Raw genomic sequence first — 21,140 nt, 5'->3', positions numbered from 1 at the left:
GGTAAGAATCCGAGTGGCAGCTTTAAGTACATATCTTAGGAAATAGGAAATAACTTATTCCTAAATAAAAAAATAGAAATAATACATTTCTGTAGTATTTAAAACTACTTCCTCTATCAAAAGAATCTGTAACAATTTTGTTTGTCTTCTATCGTCAAGGTTTGTTACACTGACTAGCTCTTTTAAAGCAACACCACTAAGTCAGCATGTTTTATAGCCATTAGAAAGAAAATTCATGAACGACAAGAGAAGCTGAAAGGATAAAAAAAAACAAAAAAACAAAGCCTGATCAGTTCCTCTTGGTTTTCTTCCATTACTACTGTGACTTTTATCTCTTCCTCTCACAGAATCGAGCATAATTGCCCTTTCATATACTTTCTGCCCGTGTTGTGACATATATATAGTTGCCATCAGCGGTTCTTTTGCCACATCACTCCCACCACACAGAAAAACCACAATTTCAAAAACAACTGCAGCTCTACTCTTCAGTCGAACCCACGAGACGCTGCTGTGAAAGCCTGACACTTTGTGGCACGAGAAATCCACGGGCGGAGGGGGGAGCCAGGGAGGCTCGCTCTGTCAAAGTGTCAGTATCGGCAAACGTCCAGTCGGAGCCGAATGTCAACACTCTAGAGGAGAGAGCAGCCGGATCCCACCGGAGAGGACGGCCAACAAACACACACAGTGTCAACCTTTAAACAAGACATTAGTATTAATTTGGCCTTCTGGATTGTGGCAGGACACAAACAGAACTTTTAACAATAGTTGATAGTTAATAGTTGTGTTTTAAAATATTATTTTATTATTCAAATCAAAGCTGTTTCTACCTGTGTACCGCCAAATGAAATCCACGTGTAAAGATGTTCGATATTACTTCATTTCAAGAAGTAGTTGCAGAGACAGCTACTGAATAATGTTTTCACAGACCGTTAACAGGTTAGTTTAGGATAATCGATTCGTTCTGCCACAATCAAGACATTAGTGATCTTGATTTGATCTCAATGATTTGGTTCAAAACGATAATGAGTTTGACAACTCCGACTTAAGGCAACACATTGAATACAAACCCACATGGGTTGGATTTTAGATTTTATTATGTAAAAAACTAAAAAAACGACACATTCCTTTCTTTCAACCTGCTCAACTTTGTGTTTGTACAATACGCAATACCCCAATAAAATGTAGTTTTAATTACAGATGCACCAATCTGATATCAATATCTGTATTGATATTGGAAAACATTCTAGGTTGGGTACAGTTAACGATGTGCCTGATCCATAAAGGCAGATCTATTCAGTCTAATTCTATGCTTTGTGCTCTGAGCGACATCATGATTTCTTATTTATTTCACATTATATTTAAATTTTCTAATTGCACTTTCTGAACCATTAGAAAGAAGTTTTGTTGCAATTTATTTTTAACATGTTTGACCAAAGTAGTCAAAATACTGTTTTTGTCAGTTTGTATATTATTTATTCTACATTGGCTGTTCTACTCCTAACTGCACCGAAGGAACAAATTAAAGTTGTTTTTACAACTTTGACTAAACTTGTGAAGCTATTGGTGTATTTCAGTGGGCTGTACTGGTGCATAATTATCAGATAAATTTGTAATTCAGACTTATGACTGCATTTTAATAAAAGGAACATTTTAAGTTTCAGCTGTTTTCCTGTATCGGATCAGTATCAGCTGATACTAAACATCAGATATCAGAGGTGGAAAAAAGTGGATCGGTGCCTCCCTGGTTTTTAATACAACAGAAGGTGAAGCAGTGAATGGAGCGAAACACATAGATGTTTTTCTTTCCGTGTTCATGTTGAGTGCTGAAGTAAAGATGTTCAAACAAGCTGCTTCGTTTACCTCCTGCTGGGCCACCAACCTAAATCCATTTACATCTCTGAGCTGCTGTGAAGCTGCTAAACACAAACCCACCAAAACACACACACACGCCCATATATAAACACGGCAGTATAACATTCTTATATGCAGACATCTTGTTATATCTGCAGAAGCAGAGCTGTTGTCACGTCCCGTCTAGTGCGTCTTTCCTACTATCTGCCAACATTATTTACCTCGGACAAAACACTTCTCTGTAAACTTCTTGAACCAAGTCTGCTGCTCATCGACCACTTTCCTCCGCGGGTCCAACGTGGCAGGCGTGACGACCCGAGGGAAACGTAAACCGACACCCGAAAACACACAAACACCATCGACACGCCGAGGCAAACACACACGGCAACATGCGCACGTGCCGGCCCTCATTAAGCCGCGGAGCTCACCTCAAGCCTCCACGGTTGACTGAACGCCGCTGGCTTATGATGGATTAGCGGACCAAACAACAAAGTCTGGCTGAGGGATTTCTCAAACGGCGAATGAGCACCTTGTCGTCTGAATTGAAACACGCTGGATAAGACGACGGCGACGGCGGCGGAGCGGGGGGAGGAGCCTGGCGATGTTTGGCGGTGAGCTTGTTGACAGGTGAGCCAATCATTAATCGAAGTGGACTCAGTGAGGGATCAGTAAACTTTTACTGAGATTGGGCAACGCCGTTCTCGTTTCGTAATGTTACTGCCTCGTGTTTATGGATTATTAGTCAAAGATGTGTGCAAAGATCATGTCTGCAAACTTGGAAAGTGCTAGAAATTTATTGGTGTGAAAAATGAAAAAGACAGCAAACAAAGTTCTTATCAGACCTTCCTTCATTCCAGTGGACTCTCTTGCAGTCCATAAAATGTTCCCTTAAACATTAACTGGAGGCTAAAATAGGCTTTTCTTTGTCAGAAGGAAAGGTGAGAATGTTAATGCTTTACTCAGACGCTGGTTTTCTGGTGTAAAAAGGCATTTGAAAGTGAAGAGATTCCCCCGGTGAGCTGGACTAATTAAAAATCAAAATAAGGAGGGAAAAAATTACTATCCAACAAGCCACTTTCAAGGGATAATTCTGAGGTTTTGAAATGAGGCTCTATGAAGTTATTGTGTTTGATCTGTAGTAGAAAGACACCATGCGTCAAAGAAAAGTGAAGAAGTCCTCAGAGTGGTGGGAGAGTAACAGCAAATCAGAGAGGGGCTCTCTCTTTCTGACTGGGGAAAATATTAAACTTATTAAACCTCATAGGTTTTTTTCACTGTTTTCCAAAAAATGGTGACAAGAGTTTCAAACTCTCACTTGCACAAAACTCCATTCACAAAAACAGATAGTTGTGCTTCAGAGACATGAACCTTTGGCTTACAGGGGCAGTGTCAGGTGAAATCATCTTTTTTGGCACAAGGAATTCATATTTAAGTGTTTTTACATTTTATTTTGTTTTTAAAATGGATTTCTGTGGCCCACAACTGCTTTCAATTGGACCAGTTCTGATTTTGTAGATAAAGGTCTGAACAACTCCGCTCTGAAGAGTCGACTCAGACTCGTGGTCTAAGACTCGTCTTTATCTTTTTCTTTAAAAGCCCAACAGCATGTAAGGTACAGACTGTAACTCTGGTAATGTGCTGTAAATGTTTTCCTTCCACATGATTATCAACCAGTAACATTTTGGAAAATAAATAAGATCTTCTCCCACTGTTAAGCTAGCAGCATCGTTACAGAGGTCCTTCTGGCTTCGAAGAATAAAAACACTTCCTGTTCTGTTTACTCAGAAACTAACTTTTTGTTCATTTACTGGACTAACTGCACCTCGTTCATTATGATGGGATTTTTAATTACTTTGGAACACCTTTAGACTTGATAAAAAACAGAAAGTCCTGCCGCTCAAATTTAAGAGAAGAAAGGGATTAACTGGTATTAACAACGTTCTTACAAAAACAAAATAAAATGTGCTTTGATTAAACCAGAAATTCAAGATAGGCGATTTATGAACAGAAATATATGCAATGCTTTCTCAAATTTCCTAATAATGTCAAGAGTTATTTTAGATAGCACGTTGCAACAAGTACCAGAAATGAGTTCATATTTTCAGTTAGGGGGATTTAAATTTGCAAAATCCAGCCAAAACAAGAGGGCATCTCTGATTGTCTGTTTTACTGTCTTGAGAACAGATATAACATCTACAGTTCAGTTACAGGTAAGAAGTAAAATATTACTTCACAGGACCTCACCTCAAAACCTGTTAATGACCCTTTCAGGCTGGCTTATTTCAAAATGATTTGGGTTCATCTTTCGATTCTCGACGGGATTCTCTTTGTACCAGAAATCATCACTCTAAGATTTCAGACTGTCCGTTTAAGAAGACAAGAACAAAGGTTGGTGGCTCATCCCCTACAGGTGTTCGGTTTGTTTACCTCGTAGTTAACACGCGCTGGTATGAAGGCTCCATGAAGCTAAATGTCAAATTTTCGTTGAATTCACGGAGTGATCGGGCTACAAGTGGAGCATTCAGAGTCTGAGTCAGGGAGAGAAGGGGGAGTGAATAGCTGTGGTTAGCTTGATATGAGGCTTGGGGCTGTTTCCTGGATTCCTGTCTACTTTCTCTCTGTGTACGAGCTGAAGAGTCGCTGACCTGCCCAGTGGTCTAGAGCATGACTCACTCATCCCCCTCCTCAACCCGCCGCCCTGCAGGTGCAGATGGTGAACATCTACAAATGCGCAATAATTACAAGCAGAGGCACATCTGTCATGTTTTTTGGTTGTTGTTTTTTTTTTTAGTGATTGTTGTAGCCTAAAATTACAACTTTCTCTCAAAGTTGCAGAATTTTTTAAGCTTTATTTTACAAAACAAAAAAGGTTAAAATTGCTGTACAGATCCTATCCTTTCCTTCTCTTTTTCTCGTGAAGCTACCTGAGAAGACCCTACATCATCATCGTCCTCTGGTCTAATGTCTTCTCCCCGACTCTTTGCTCTTTCTACTGTGACAATATAGATTTAATTTAAACATGTGCAAAGCAAAAGTGACAGGAATTATGAAAACAAATTTACTTTATGGAAACAAGGCAATTTTGGGGGGAAAAAGGTTTTTGCCCAAGGTTGAGCTGGTTTTTCGGCTGCATCAAAATTAGTGTATTTCACAGAATTGCAATGGAAACACTTTTTTCACAGTTAATGTTAACAACCAGATGTTACTACTGGCAAAAACAACAAAAAAGAGAACAGGAAGCGGTAGGAGGATGACAGAACAGCTTGTTTTTTTAATGACTTATCATGTGAACAAACTTCTTCACGTGTGATTTTAATCGCATTTCTTATTCAATGTAAACACCGTAAGTGTAAAATTCCTTCTTTTTTTTTTTTTACATTTTCCAAATATCAAGAATGTTTTGTACACATCTGTAATGGAAACCCAGCGAGTGACCACAGAAATTAAAGAGTATTGGGTTTATTCCAGGCATTAACGAACTAGGGAGAGATGTAAAATAGATAACATCAGTATTCTTGTTAACAACATTAAAATGATATAATGAAAATGGATTAACTAGTCATCATTCAGCTGACAATATCTACATACAGCAGCTTTACTCAACTTACCCGGCAGAAAACAGTGCAGGGAACATGTCCCAGAAATACTGTATACACGGTATAAGCAAATCTCATACTGTGAGAACATATCAAAATAGTTTTCCCAAAAAAAGAGGTAAATGTTACCACTTAGTGTCACACATGCTTCGTCTTGCAGGCTTACCTTTCAAGAAATAAGAAGAGAGCAAAGTTGCAGCGATTGGTGAGAAAATGTTGGAGTAATTGGTTTGATTTGCGGAAAAGTTGCGATGATAGGTGAAACTTGCAAGTCTGCACGAAATTTGCAAATGATGAGATAGAGTCTTTCTGCATGGGGTTGAGGTGTTCTCCTTGTGAATGCAGGTTTCTCACCAGGTACTCCAACTTCCAGTCTAAAACCGTAATTGGACTCTCTACATGGGCCTTCAGAATGATTGTCTGTCTCTATGCTGCCCTGTAATGACCTAGCAATCTGTCCAGAGGGCATCTTGCCTCTTGCCCAATGACCACTAGAGACTGGCACCACCCCTCGCAATAAATAGTTCAATTTTTTCCTCCTTTCTTCTTAAAAAGCTGTTCACAATAATCTCCAACACTCAGGAATGGTCAGACACAACTAGTGACTGTGAATTAGTATTCTGGTGACTGAGCCGCTGCCACCTTCAGAGGTTAGAGGCTATTACCGTGTCCGACAGAAACACCAGCATGGGCGGAGGTCTGCTCTCCCCCTCGGGGAATCAGAATTGATGATGTTCATTTGAGATCACATCCGAAACCAAGTGATGAATGTATTGATGTTATTCTGGCAGCCGGAACTCTGTGTGTGTGTGTGTGAGGAGTAAAACAGAAACAGATCACTCATCTATTTTTTTTTTATCCTGCAGGATGTGACTGGTTATAATTTAATAACCTGCTTTCAAGGGGCTCAACAGAGCCTGTTTAAGGAGTGATCCAGGCTGGCATAATAACCTATATACTCGTGAACCTGCACCACCTCCCACAGCCCAACAAACCACATCGACTACTACCATCCTCAACAGGCCAAACCGGTTTTTATGGTTTTGTTAGACAAAAAAAGAATCCTAGAAAATCCTGTTTGGTCGCAAACCTCTTTGGGAAACACGGAAATCCTTTTCACCTTTATTTGCAAAAAAGAAATGCACTGAACCATTAAGCTCACAAAACTCAACAGCAGCCAGAACTTTCCACGCAGAAACAGAAAAACACCAAAACGTTTAGTCTTTCCCAAACAGAGACCCTTTAAGACTTCACGGCTTACTTAAACTGCAAAACAAATCAGTGAAGCGGAGACTAAATGACAGTAGTGCCACTGTACCTGCATGGAGCATGGTAAAAGGGGTATCCAGGATGAGGTATGTGGTTACAGTAGCTGGACTGATTCCACATGATGCTTCTCTTGGTTCAACCACAGCTTCCAAGTGCTCAGGACGTTTCTCACCGCTCTCCGTTTCTAGTGCCGGCGGGTGTAATGCGACTCAGGCGGCTCGGAGGCACGTAAATTGGCGCCGCTTGTTGCGCGTTTCGAGCGGCTCCATGGGAAGAGAGTGAGAGGGTTGGAACGGCGGACGCGATGAGGCAAGAGAGTGATCCGAGGGCTGAGATGACGTACGGTGAGTCAGGTCTGAACACCTGGAAACGGCTCGTCTTGCTCAGCAGAGTAAGGTGGAGTAGGAAATCACAGGTTACTCCCTTCGCCCTGCCTCAAACCAGTTATTTTCCCCTTCCTTTCAGGTGCAGTCAGGATAGCGGACGCCTCTCAGACCATGCGATGAAGCATGTGTCATCGCCATACGTCTCAGTGATTCAAAACAAACCGCCAGGTGTTTTCAGCCTCACAGGTGTAACTCTCCGTCCGACAGACTTCAAGGCAAATCAGAGTTGGTATAATAGTCTCTGACACCAATTAGAAGCAGTTCATGCCAGAGGTATTAGCTCTCTAAACTTCCCAGGTGTCGCCGTACGTCTCTCGCAGATATGAGTGGGTAAAAATCCAGCGCCGCAGCGTCCCTCTGAGACAGCTGCCTGCTGTCACGAGTGTTTATTCTCCAAATTACAGGATCCTCGCCGGCTCTCCAGCTTCATGAAGCGGCAGCGGTGCACGCAACTGATCGACTGAGCGCCACAACAGAAAGGAAGAGAGAAGGAGAGAAAGGCAGGATATGGCAGCGGGAGAGTGAATCTACCAAGAGAGAGAGCGACAGAGAGAGAGAGAGGAAGAGGTTCCCGGAGTGGAGCTGCCTTCTCCTTCCCGCGAAATACTCATTTAGCAGGATACACACCGCAGGGAGGAGGAGAAGGGGTGCGCGTGGGTGGGTGTGTGTGTGTTGGTGTGAGAATGTAATGCTATGTAAACGATGAATAATTGAAGACCTAATTGAACACACTAGCCTGAATAGCTTCCTTTGTGCTCCCTAAAAAAGAAACAGTTCTGTCCGATTCTTGAGATCTAAATTGAGCTTTGCTGCCGGTGTGCCTTTTGGCATTTTGGAAAACAGAATTTCAATGATGCTCAGTTGCTCTCCAGGGTTGACGCTTTATTAGCCATTTCACGGCTTGGTTTTCACACCGAATCGCAATCTATTCTTAATTTAATCAAGAGGACTGGCGTCTAAATACAACCAAATCATCTGGCCTCAAGCTGACCAACTAGTAAGAGAGAAAATAAATTAGGGTTAATTTAGTGCCTCCTTCCAACTGACTGCTAAAAGGCTTGTTTGCTGCATGAAAACACACGGCTTTACACATCACAACATCCTTTGGTACAAGACATCCATGTCTAGTAGAAAAGGAGGGAAAGGCAGAATATGGCAGCAGGAGAGTGGATCTACCAAGATTCTTAACTTTTCTATCAGGGAACATAAGTCATTTTAAAATGTTGCAAGTCTTTCAGAAATTTCAGCTGTGAGGTAATTGTGTAATTTATGGCAGGCACACAAACATTGCAAAGTGCTGATGTGACTTAGTAAAAATAGATTTCCTTTGACATCCGGATACGCAAACGATTTGCAGACTAATTTATTAATCAATTAAGTCAAATTGCCCAAAAGGCAAATGTGGCTTTAAAAACAATCTCCTAAGAATGTTTTGGGGTCACTGTAGACATCATATGTATTTTGAACTTTTTGGGATTTTACCAACTAGCGACTAAGTGTTGCTGTGACTGGTTGAGAAAAGTGTATTCAAAAACATTACAGTTAAAATTCTGTGTAATTTAATTTACAAAATTGACTTGTCCAGTCATGGTTCTGAGTAACAGATACCGGTAAACACGGCTCTCTGGTTGAAAGCATGTTGTCATTGGTGTTTCTCACCGAGGTCAGTGAACGGCTTTTTCCCCCCACATTTCTAAATGGGTAAGTTTGAAAAACTCACATGTATGCTGACAGCAGCACTGGTTCCCATTCTCAAGTTCTTACACCTCTAAAGATGGGTCACCAAAGGTCACACCAACCCTCTGGACAAAGGACAACTATTGGCCAACTTCAATCTCTCTAAATGAAAGACTTTTTTTTCCAGTCAAGCAAACTTTTTTCACAATCATAACATAAATGTTTCCTAAACATAGTGTGTCAAGGTTAGGGGTAAGTATTAAAAGACATGAAAACCTGTTTTCAGACTGAAAATGTGTGCTTTTGGATTATGGCAGGAAAATTCTTCCATATTCTTGCAGTTATAATTCCCTTCTGTGCTCTGGGAAAAACATGTTACACGGCAGCAAAGATGAGTCCAGTATCGCAGGTAAGAGCAGTAAAAGATACAGCAGTGAGTACAATTATTGGCAGCTCTGATAGAGAGGTGAACCAAAGCCTCACATAAATGGTTGCCATAGAGACGTGGTGACCCCGAGGTGTCCCTCGTTGCCACACTTTGCTACAGTGGCTGTATGTTTTGGATCATTTCTATCAAAGATGAACTGGTCAGGCTCTATGTGGACAATTCTGACCGATGGATTTTTATTTTCAGAAGACTGGTGACTAAAGAGGTGTCACCAAACAACTATTTCGCTTCCAGTACGATACCAATATCTTTCAGTATTTGCCATACCGACATTTATCCAATACGATATCAGCATGAATCATACATTAGTTACTTATTTTAATGTGCAACGTTATAAAGCTTAATCAAGTGAGGATTACAGAGAATTACAGGCAACAATAATTGATATGAGAACAAATAAGCCACTGACTATTAAACAATGGAGTCTGCATGTAGAATACAAGCACTGCTGGATAGAAAGGCTGGGGCGAACTAAACGCTGGAGCAACTGAATGAGACAAACAAAAAGTCACAACAAGATCAAATTAAACTAGAATGAAAATGCATATATATTATGACCAAATTCTGAGATAATGCTTCTACAATACGTTCTTGTTGGTGTTGAAACATTTTACTGGGGTGCCAGTCGTTGTTGTTGATACACTATATTGATGTTAAAGTAATATAACCACATAGTCACCACTTTTTGATTACAAACTTTTCGTTGTGACCAAAGTAGATGAGATTCTCCCTAACGACGTGAAAGTTTTTAACCCGTAAAGAAGCACAACTAACGAAATGCATGCAAAAAAAGACGTGGCATTTTCCCGAACAGCGTGAATTCTCACTGATCCTTCAAATCTTGCACTGTGTTTTCACACACTTACCCCTGTCTTGCATCACTATCCTGTGTGAAGATTAATCCCTGTAGCTTAATGGTTAATGTGAAGGCCTGTGGCATTCATTTGCAACTAAACTAGCTTTCCATTCAGAAAAGGTGTAAAAAAAATTTCTTCTAAAAAGAACAGAGCTTTTGCTATGCTGGATTTAACGTTTACTTTTTAAAAAATACAACAGAAAGTAAGAGAGAAATCACACCATGAGGAACAAGTCTAATCAATCTACAAAAGATAAATACTAAAAAAGTGTGTCTTCATGGTTGTTAGGTGTGGCATGCTGATGTTATTTCAATTTAGTTGTACTCAAATAGCTCTATTTTCAATCATCATTTGTGATCTAACTAAACTCCAGCAACATGTGTTTTTCCTGAGGTGAGAGTCCAGAAGGAGGAAGGGAAACAAAAGATATGAAAGCAGGGTGGAGCTAATAGCAGGGAAGAAGGAAGGAAGCAAGGGAGGGAGGGAAGAAAAGGAGAAGAGAAGAGGGTTTGGGAGGGGTGGAAGAAAACGAGGCGGTGGGCCTGTTTGTTTTCGCTCTAAAATTTCATTCCGGCCCAATTTTATCAGGGAGGGAAAACACAGGGGACCCCGCTGCTGCATTTTCTCCACCGTTCTGCTGTTCTCTGTGTTTGTTATCCCTGTTTGAAGAGGCAGGTGGACGCCATCCGCCCCCGCACACGCACTCAAACACAAGCCGCGTGCTCCACATTTTCAGCAAAGCAGACAGAGACGGATGAAAACTTAAAGGGACATTGTTCTGGCATAAACACGCTCGCACACACGCAGACGACGAAGCACCGACGCCTCACCTGAACACAAGAATGCAGCACAAAAATCGTCAAACGTTCACCACAGCCTTGAGCGGAGATGCGGGAGGTGCCGCCTCGCAGACGTGTGACAGGCTGTGTTGAATCGTTCTGTCAGTGGGTGTGTGATGGCAGGAGTGCCACTGGGCCTGTGGTTCAGCTTATCTGGGTTTTACAGACTTAACCACCCCTCATTCTACATCCCCCCATCGCCACTGGTTTTAAATGCAACAAATACAACCTGAAAACACACCTAGTCTGGCTCATCCCTGTGGTCAAGGTCACAGCTGAGCCCAGATCTCTGCAAATCCATAAAAACATAGTTTTAATTAGGCCTGTGCAGTGAAAGCTCTGCGAAGGCTTATTGTGATCATAGTGTTTATTTTTATGATGCTTCTGTCAAACAAATTAGTTTTTTGAAAGCCTTAATGTAGCATATTAATGAAAGGTAATACTTTTCTCAATAAATGCAAATGGGTAGTAACCAAGATCAATGAGTTAGGTTTAGAAATTCTGAGAATAGGATCGACTCATGAAGGAGGAGACAGTAGAAATTTTGCAAGTTGCAGGTGTCTTGAATTTATATTGTGGGTATTTATACATATTTACAAGATCTGATTTGCCATAGCAAAAGAAATGCACAAAAATAAAGGAAAAGAAAAGAAAACAAAACAATAACTAAAGAAAACAATAATCATCCGTTCCACAGTTCCAATGAACCTCCACCCTTTAGTTCATCTACCCCAGCTGGGGTTGGTTAGAGGTCCCAATCAACTGTTGTTGACGTACTTGGTGCAGGTCCGTAGTGACAAAAAAGTCAGATCACAATGGAAGTTAAAATTGTTCGTTCGCTGCAAGAGCCTCCTACCACCAGGCAGGAGAAGCAGAAGTTCTTCAGCACAAAGTGCAGTCTTTCCTTCCAGACGTTCTAGCTCGCCATCCTTCTAGTGTGCACACAAATTCATCACATAGCACTCATTGCACTATAAATAATTCTAAAACAGTCAATATGCATTTTCATAAATATAAAATTCCATACAAGTTACATCCAATAAATATCATGTAAATTTCTTAACATGAAAACTATCTAAACAAGTGCTCAAATAAATAATTTAAGACACCTTATTGCTACTCAATTGGGTTACCGTCAGTAATTTAGTAGCTACACAACCAACTGATATGGGCTAATGCTAAGTCACGACAGAGACTCACCGATTCCACACTTTTACAGTGGACAGTTTCCACCCACACAATGGGCTTTTTTCCCCACCTCCTTCTGGGTACATGTAGTCGGCTCCTATGGTTTAGTAGATTGTGTGAGCATCACACAGATTTGAAAATTGATTAATGACTGTGCTCAACTAACCTGCAGCTCTGCTCCTCCCAGCGCGTCCTAATCTTACTCTTCCCTGCTCCAACTAATATACCTAGCCGAATGGGCGGTGTTGGTACATGTGATACAGAGCCCAACAGCGATTGGCTATGGACAATCTCGCGAGAATCGCTGGTATTACATCAGCGGTATCGCGAGATTTAAAATAACAGGGAGTTCAGAAAACTGGATAATGGGGGAAATGGAAGTCAAAATTTACACCCGGGTTACATTAACATATCTGAAAACTCACCAAACTTGGCAGACGTGTCAGATCTGCGTGTAAATTACGTATTTTACAGTCGTCACAAAATTGCGACAGAACAGCTCCAGGGCAACTTTCTAAATATTATTTGTATTGACCTTTATTTATTGTAGAGGCATGAAATTTGCTACACTTGTAGAACTCCACAAGCCCTAAATAGAAGTATCTCGCATCCATGCCACACCGAACAAGTTCCAACTTGAACCCCGTTTTGGACTTTTACAGCCTCTGCATTTCATCATATTCCTGCTACAAATTTTTATCAATCGGTTTCAAACATGGTCAGTTTGTTCATAAGGCATGGCCTAATCAAAGTTATCAGCATGCGCAGGGCGTGGCCAGGCCTTGAAGATGGACAAATCGCCATGAAATATGAAACTGTTTTATCTCCTACACAAAAACTCACTGAGACTCCAAACCTTCAGTGATTAATCATAATCGGGTGTCCTACAATAGCCAATGATCAAACAATGACAACACTTAAGCCACACCCACTGAGGACAGGAAGAGTCATGTTTTACTGTGAAAAGTCTCTATCTGATCCTTTTGACCTAATCAACATGAAACTGTTGCCAGAGAAAGAAGACATGTTGGTTTGACTGGGTTTTAGACACTGACTGGTTTTGGTGGGGGGTGTGGGCGTGGCTAAATCACGTACTATTGCGTGCTTTGATCCGCAATGTTGGATCAACCCTCAAAATCTGACCATTTGCCAAAGAACATCAAGGTGCAATAACGTCAACATACAAGGTCACATCAGACTTTCTATGTCTTATTACATACCAGCCAGCCCTCATTACATTCACCTGGTCAACTGGAGTTAGTTCCATCCCCTCTCAAAAAATACTCACCATTTTTTCTCCTAAATGTCTTACATTTATTGTTTTATTCATAACATGATAATGAATGTTAAATTAACACTGCCTGTTGGGAGTGGCAGAATAGGGAATTTCAATCCCTCGTCGATGGCATGCGGTTGGCTCTCAGTCACACAGGCTTCATTCAATTTGCACCACAGTAGATATGTATGACCATTGTGAACCTCTAAAGAGCCCAATGATATTATTTTGAGATTTTTCTCAAGAGTGCCCCAAGATAATTTCAAAAGTTGTGGCTGCGCCAAATGTTTAGTGCAATATCCAGGAGCACAGCTTCAAACATTGGTGATCAGCAATCCCACTCTGATGTTCCATCCTGTGCATTTCGAGCCTCCTGGAGGAACAGCAAGCGAGCGGACGGTTCCATTTCAGCTCAAGCAGCGCATCAAAAATGACAACCTTCCAGCACTGGAAATTTAAGGAGCATTTCATTTATGTAACCCAGGCTCCTGCGACAGACTGGTGACCTGTCCAGGGTGTACCCAGCCTCTCGCCCGGGACGCAGCTGGAGATAGGCACCAGCAACCCTCCCGACCCCATTTGGGACGAAGGGTGTAAGAAAATGGATGGATGGATGGATAACCCAGGCTCTCCCTCTTCAGACCTGCAGCTGGTGGAAGACACCCTATGGGCTCTGTGTTGTGTTTCTTTTCGTGAAAGTGAGGTGTGTTCGGTGCAGGAGAGGAATCGGACACAGGGCTCTTTGTGGAGGGGAGACTTTCGCGCCTTTATTTCATCCACCTTACAGGCAGTAAACAGTCTGTCAGGATTTAACAATTTTCCCTTTACAAAACAATCAAACCTCATTTCCACATCGCGCAAAAATCCCCTGCACTACGGACCCAAACTTAAGGCAATATCAAAGCCTACTGGTTAGAAAAATTTGTTTTGGGGACAGTCTATATAATGCTGTATTTTCTTTGTGTTATTCTCCGGAATTTCAATATTTTTCGGATTGAGGCGCGTTACAGAACTTATGCACGGTAATTTAACTTGCCTTAAAGTTCAAGAAAATGAGGAACGCTTCACGAATTTGCGTGTCATCCTTGCGCAGGGGCCATGCTAATCTTCTCTGTATCGTTCCAATTTTAGTATATGTCCTAGCGAACTAGGACACTAGCACACTCTCTCAGAGCAGTATTTATACCTCTTTGGCCCACCTATATCTTACTGACGGTTTCACTTTCACTATTATAACAAAACAAAACAAGGCCTCCAAGCATGAAGATCTGATGCTGAATTAACTTGTACTTCCTACCTGTACATGAGTACTTTAAAAATGAACCTAAACTGTCCACAAATGTGTTGTTCATTCTTGTGACCTGGACTGTTTTATGCACAGATGCATGATGGGTAATCATGGATTCCATTACATCACAAAGGACAGTGGACAGCCAGCTGAATTCACAAGAACCAGAGATCTGACAGCACATGGCAGGCAAAGTAACCCTGCAGTTCTTATTAGTGACCTATAGGGGGCATCTAACATCTAGCTTTGCACTAGGATGTAAGATTAGAGTAACATACTCCATGTAGAGAAAAAAAACCTATGTAAAAATCTATATAAAAGCTAAAATGAGCTAAAAGCTAAAGCTAGCTAAGTTACCAATGAAGCAGCTAGGATTAGCATGTTAAATTACAGTAACACACTACACGTAGAGTGAAAAACCTTATATAAATGCTAAAAGTAGCTAAAATACCGATGACAGCAGCTAGCACTAGAATGAGAATAATGAGAATGGGAATAACAACATTTGGGACATATGTGTAGCTTGTCAGAAGCTTCAAAAGTGTCTCCTGGAGCCATGGACCAAACGACACAGGAAGTCGGTCGTTTTGGATCAAAGCACCAATTTTGTCTATTTTACACATGTATCTTAGCAAATTCCTCCTACACGGTTTGACACGCAGACAGCAGAATCACTCAGCACAGCCTTGAGGCATTGGAGATGAAAAGTTATCAAAAGGCTTTTTCGGCAACAAAGCATGTGGGAGTGGCCAAGTCTCAAAGTCTGACCATTTGCCATAAAACGGGGTGGAATAACTCCCACACACAAGGTCAGAGCCGTATGACACTTTCTGTGTGTCATAACAGACCAGCACTCATCGTAGTCATATGGTCAATTGGTGACATCACTTTAACCCCGACCCTTCTATCTTGGCAGTCAACTATTTTGCTGCCGATGTTGTCCTTTTTACACTCTGACTCAGAGATCTCAAACTGTCTGGTGGCAGAACAAGGTTATGCTACGTCCGTCTCTGAGCACTGATTGGTGGATGAACCGTGTGGGCGTGGCAGAGCGGCATCTCGCGATATTGGCCTTTTTACCGTACTGCTGGCTCTAACTCGCACACGAATGATCCGACTGGCATCAAACCGGATAAGAATGATGTTTGTGAACCTCTGAAGAGCCTCATAGGATAACATCGGAATCTGACTCTACAGCGGCCCCTAAGGCTGTTTCAACAACTATGTCTCCCTGACACATGAGCCAGTCTGCAACAGATTTTGAGTGCATCATCAGGGAACACTGCACAACAAATTGGTGGGTAGATTGATGACATCACTTAGCTCCGCCCACTCAGAGATGAAACTCAGACTTATTTGGTAAAAATATGAACACCTCCAGCTTTTTGTTTCGCCTGACATAAAGTGGAAACTTTGTCCACCAACAGATGATAATATGTTTCGTACCCGACGGGAAGGTTTTGCCATCAAACAGAAAGTGACAACAACTCCTGTGGGTAACGTGGGATTACACTCAAACTTTCGAGCCTTGCTCACGGACTCAAACTTAAGGCAATATCAAAGCCTACCGGTTAGAAAAATTTGTTTTGGGGACAGTCTATATAATGCTGTGTTTTCTTTGTGTTATTCTCCGGAATTTCAATATTTTTCGGATTGAGGCGCGTTACAGAACTTATGCACGGTAATTTAACTTGCCTTAAAGTTCAAGAAAATGAGGAACGCTTCACAATTTATGCGTGTCATCCTTCATGAGGGCCATGCTAATCTTCTCTGTATCGTTCCAATTTTAGTATATGTCCTAGCGAACTAGGACACTAGCACACTCTCTCAGAGCAGTATTTATACCTCTTTGGCCCACCTATATCTTACTGACGGTTTCACTTTCACTATTATAACAAAACAAAACAAGGCCTCCAAGCATGAAGATCTGATGCTGAATTAACTTGTACTTCCTACCTGTACATGAGTACTTTAAAAATGAACCTAAACTGTCCACAAATTTGTTGTTCATTCTTGTGACCTGGACTGTTTTATGCACAGATGCATGATGGGTAATCATGGATTCCATTACATCACAAAGGACAGTGGACAGCCAGCTGAATTCACAAGAACCAGAGATCTGACAGCACATGGCAGGCAAAGTAACCCTGCAGTTCTTATTAGTGACCTATAGGGGCATCTAACATCTAGCTTTGCACTAGGATGTAAGATTAGAGTAACATACTCCATGTAGAGAAAAAACCTATGTAAAAATCTATATAAAAGCTAAAATGAGCTAAAAGCTTACCAATGAAGCAGCTAGGATTAGCATGTTAAATTACAGTAACACACTACACGTAGAGTGAAAAACCTTATATAAATGCTAAAAGTAGCTAAAATACAGATGACAGCAGCTAGCACTAGAATGAGAATAATGAGAATGGGAATAACAACATTTGGGACATATGTGTAGCTTGTCAGAAGCTTCAAAAGTGTCTCCTGGAGCCATGGACCAAACGACACAGGAAGTCGGTCGTTTTGGATCAAAGCACCAATTTTGTCTATTTTACACATGTATCTTAGCAAATTCCTCCTACACGGTTTGACACGCAGACAGCAGAATCACTCAGCACAGCCTTGAGGCATTGGAGATGAAAAGTTATCAAAAGGCTTTTTCGGCAACAAAGCATGTGGGAGTGGCCAAGTCTCAAAGTCTGACCATTTGCCATAAAACGGGTGGAATAACTCCACACACAAGGTCAGAGCCGATGACACTTTCTGTGTGTCATAACAGACCAGCACTCATCGTAGTCATATGGTCAATTGGTGACATCACTTTAACCCGACTTCTATCTTGGCAGTCAACTATTTTGCTGCCGATGTTGTCCTTTTACACTCTGACTCAGAGATCTCAAACTGTCTGGTGGCAGAACAAGGTTATGCTTCCGTCTCTGAGCACTGATTGGTGGATGAACCGTGTGGGCGTGGCAGAGCGGCATCTCGCGATATTGGCCTTTTTACCGTACTGCTGGCTCTAACTCGCACACGAATGATCCGACTGGCATCAAACCGGATATGAATGATGTTTGTGAACCTCTGAAGAGCCTCATAGGGTAACATCGGAATCTGACTCTACAGCGGCCCCTAAGGCTGTTTCAACAACTATGTCTCCCTGACACATGAGCCAGTCTGCAACAGATTTTGAGTGCATCATCAGGGAACACTGCACAACAAATTGGTGGGTAGATTGATGACATCACTTAGCTCCGCCCACTCAGAGATGAAACTCAGACTTATTTGGTAAAAATATGAACACCTCCAGCTTTTTGTTTCGCCTGACATAAAGTGGAAACTTTGTCCACCAACAGATGATAATATGTTTCGTACCCGACAGGAAGTTTTTGCCATCAAACAGAAAGTGACAACAACTCCTGTGGGTAACGTGGGATTACACTCAAACTTTCGAGCCTTGCTCACGGACTCAAACTTAATGCAATATCAAAGCCTACTGGTTAGAAAAATTTGTTTTGGGGACAGTGTATATAATGCTGTGTTTTCTTTGTGTTATTCTCCGGAATTTCAATATTTTTCGGATTGAGGCGCGTTACAGAACTTATGCACGGTAATTTAACTTGCCTTAAAGTTCAAGAAAATGAGGAACGCTTCACGAATTTGCGTGTCATCCTTGCGCAGGGGCCATGCTAATCTTCTCTGTATCGTTCCAATTTTAGTATATGTCCTAGCGAACTAGGACACTAGCACACTCTCTCAGAGCAGTATTTATACCTCTTTGGCCCACCTATATCTTACTGACGGTTTCACTTTCACTATTATAACAAAACAAAACAAGGCCTCCAAGCATGAAGATCTGATGCTGAATTAACTTGTACTTCCTACCTGTACATGAGTACTTTAAAAATGAACCTAAACTGTCCACAAATTTGTTGTTCATTCTTGTGACCTGGACTGTTTTATGCACAGATGCATGATGGGTAATCATGGATTCCATTACATCACAAAGGACAGTGGACAGCCAGCTGAATTCACAAGAACCAGAGATCTGACAGCACATGGCAGGAAAAGTAACCCTGCAGTTCTTATTAGTGACCTATAGGGGGCATCTAACATCTAGCTTTGCACTAGGATGTAAGATTAGAGTAACATACTCCATGTAGAGAAAAAAAACCTATGTAAAAATCTATATAAAAGCTAAAATGAGCTAAAAGCTAAAGCTAGCTAAGTTACCAATGAAGCAGCTAGGATTAGCATGTTAAATTACAGTAACACACTACACGTAGAGTGAAAAACCTTATATAAATGCTAAAAGTAGCTAAAATACCGATGACAGCAGCTAGCACTAGAATGAGAATAATGAGAATGGGAATAACAACATTTGGGACATATGTGTAGCTTGTCAGAAGCTTCAAAAGTGTCTCCTGGAGCCATGGACCAAACGACACAGGAAGTCGGTCGTTTTGGATCAAAGCACCAATTTTGTCTATTTTACACATGTATCTTAGCAAATTCCTCCTACACGGTTTGACACGCAGACAGCAGAATCACTCAGCACAGCCTTGAGGCATTGGAGATGAAAAGTTATCAAAAGGCTTTTTCGGCAACAAAGCATGTGGGAGTGGCCAAGTCTCAAAGTCTGACCATTTGCCATAAACGGGGTGGAATAACTCCCACACACAAGGTCAGAGCCGTATGACACTTTCTGTGTGTCATAACAGACCAGCACTCATCGTAGTCATATGGTCAATTGGTGACATCACTTTAACCCCGACCCTTCTATCTTGGCAGTCAACTATTTTGCTGCCGATGTTGTCCTTTTTACACTCTGACTCAGAGATCTCAAACTGTCTGGTGGCAGAACAAGGTTATGCTACGTCCGTCTCTGAGCACTGATTGGTGGATGAACCGTGTGGGCGTGGCAGAGCGGCATCTCGCGATATTGGCCTTTTTACCGTACTGCTGGCTCTAACTCGCACACGAATGATCCGACTGGCATCAAACCGGATATGAATGATGTTTGTGAACCTCTGAAGAGCCTCATAGGGTAACATCGGAATCTGACTCTACAGCGGCCCCTAAGGCTGTTTCAACAACTATGTCTCCCTGACACATGAGCCAGTCTGCAACAGATTTTGAGTGCATCATCAGGGAACACTGCACAACAAATTGGTGGGTAGATTGATGACATCACTTAGCTCCGCCCACTCAGAGATGAAACTCAGACTTATTTGGTAAAAATATGAACACCTCCAGCTTTTTGTTTCGCCTGACATAAAGTGGAAACTTTGTCCACCAACAGATGATAATATGTTTAATTCGACAGGAAGTTTTTGCCATCAAACAGAAAGTGACAGCAACTCCTGTGGGTAACGTGGGATTACACTCAAACTTTCGAGCCTTGCTCACGGACTCAAACTTAATGCAATATCAAAGCCTACTGGTTAGAAAAATTTGTTTTGGGGACAGTCTATATAATGCTGTGTTTTCTTTGTGTTATTCTCCGGAATTTCAATATTTTTCGGATTGAGGCGCGTTACAGAACTTATGCACGGTAATTTAACTTGCCTTAAAGTTCAAGAAAATGAGGAACGCTTCACGAATTTGCGTGTCATCCTTGCGCAGGGGCCATGCTAATCTTCTCTGTATCGTTCCAATTTTAGTATATGTCCTAGCGAACTAGGACACTAGCACACTCTCTCAGAGCAGTATTTATACCTCTTTGGCCCACTTATATCTTACTGACGGTTTCACTTTCACTATTATAACAAAACAAAACAAGGCCTCCAAGCATGAAGATCTGATGCTGAATTAACTTGTACTTCCTACCTGTACATGAGTACTTTAAAAATGAACCTAAACTGTCCACAAATTTGTTGTTCATTCTTGTGACCTGGACTGTTTTATGCACAGATGCATGATGGGTAATCATGGATTCCATTACATCACAAAGGACAGTGGACAGCCAGCTGAATTCACAAGAACCAGAGATCTGACAGCACATGGCAGGCAAAGTAACCCTGCAGTTCTTATTAGTGACCTATAGGGGGCATCTAACATCTAGCTTTGCACTAGGATGTAAGATTAGAGTAACATACTCCATGTAGAGAAAAAAAACCTATGTAAAAATCTATATAAAAGCTAAAATGAGCTAAAAGCTAAAGCTAGCTAAGTTACCAATGAAGCAGCTAGGATTAGCATGTTAAATTACAGTAACACACTACACGTAGAGTGAAAAACCTTATATAAATGCTAAAAGTAGCTAAAATACCGATGACAGCAGCTAGCACTAGAATGAGAATAATGAGAATGGGAATAACAACATTTGGGACATATGTGTAGCTTGTCAGAAGCTTCAAAAGTGTCTCCTGGAGCCATGGACCAAACGACACAGGAAGTCGGTCGTTTTGGATCAAAGCACCAATTTTGTCTATTTTACACATGTATCTTAGCAAATTCCTCCTACACGGTTTG

The 21,140-nt window shown here is 41.4% G+C and overlaps 1 protein-coding gene and 4 non-coding genes across 14 annotated transcripts in view; all 5 read right to left on the bottom strand.

The window, feature by feature from the left end:
- plekha7a (pleckstrin homology domain containing, family A member 7a) overlaps positions 1-21,140 on the bottom strand; it is a 159,277-nt gene that overhangs the window by 96,160 nt on the left and 41,977 nt on the right. The window contains exon 1 of one of the 10 annotated variants that reach the window (XM_044125301.1): positions 6,766-7,574. The exons of the other annotated variants lie outside the window; for them this stretch is intronic. Coding sequence (XP_043981236.1) covers positions 6,766-6,836 — 71 coding nt within the window. The 5' untranslated portion in view covers positions 6,837-7,574. Of the gene's footprint in view, positions 1-6,765; positions 7,575-21,140 lie in introns of those variants that run through there. 10 annotated transcript variants of the gene reach the window in all.
- Positions 14,436-14,541, bottom strand: LOC122836367. Its single transcript, XR_006371513.1, has one exon. It is a non-coding gene; the product is annotated as a U6 spliceosomal RNA (small nuclear RNA).
- Positions 16,383-16,488, bottom strand: LOC122836369. Its single transcript, XR_006371515.1, has one exon. It is a non-coding gene; the product is annotated as a U6 spliceosomal RNA (small nuclear RNA).
- Positions 18,303-18,408, bottom strand: LOC122836366. The gene has a single exon (XR_006371512.1). It is a non-coding gene; the product is annotated as a U6 spliceosomal RNA (small nuclear RNA).
- Positions 20,247-20,352, bottom strand: LOC122836365. The gene has a single exon (XR_006371511.1). It is a non-coding gene; the product is annotated as a U6 spliceosomal RNA (small nuclear RNA).

This window comes from Gambusia affinis, linkage group LG08 (assembly GCF_019740435.1).
Source record: "Gambusia affinis linkage group LG08, SWU_Gaff_1.0, whole genome shotgun sequence".
NCBI lineage: Eukaryota > Metazoa > Chordata > Actinopteri > Cyprinodontiformes > Poeciliidae > Gambusia > Gambusia affinis.
The sequence above is the reverse complement of the archived record's forward strand: the minus strand, read 5'-3'. Positions and strand labels throughout refer to the sequence as shown.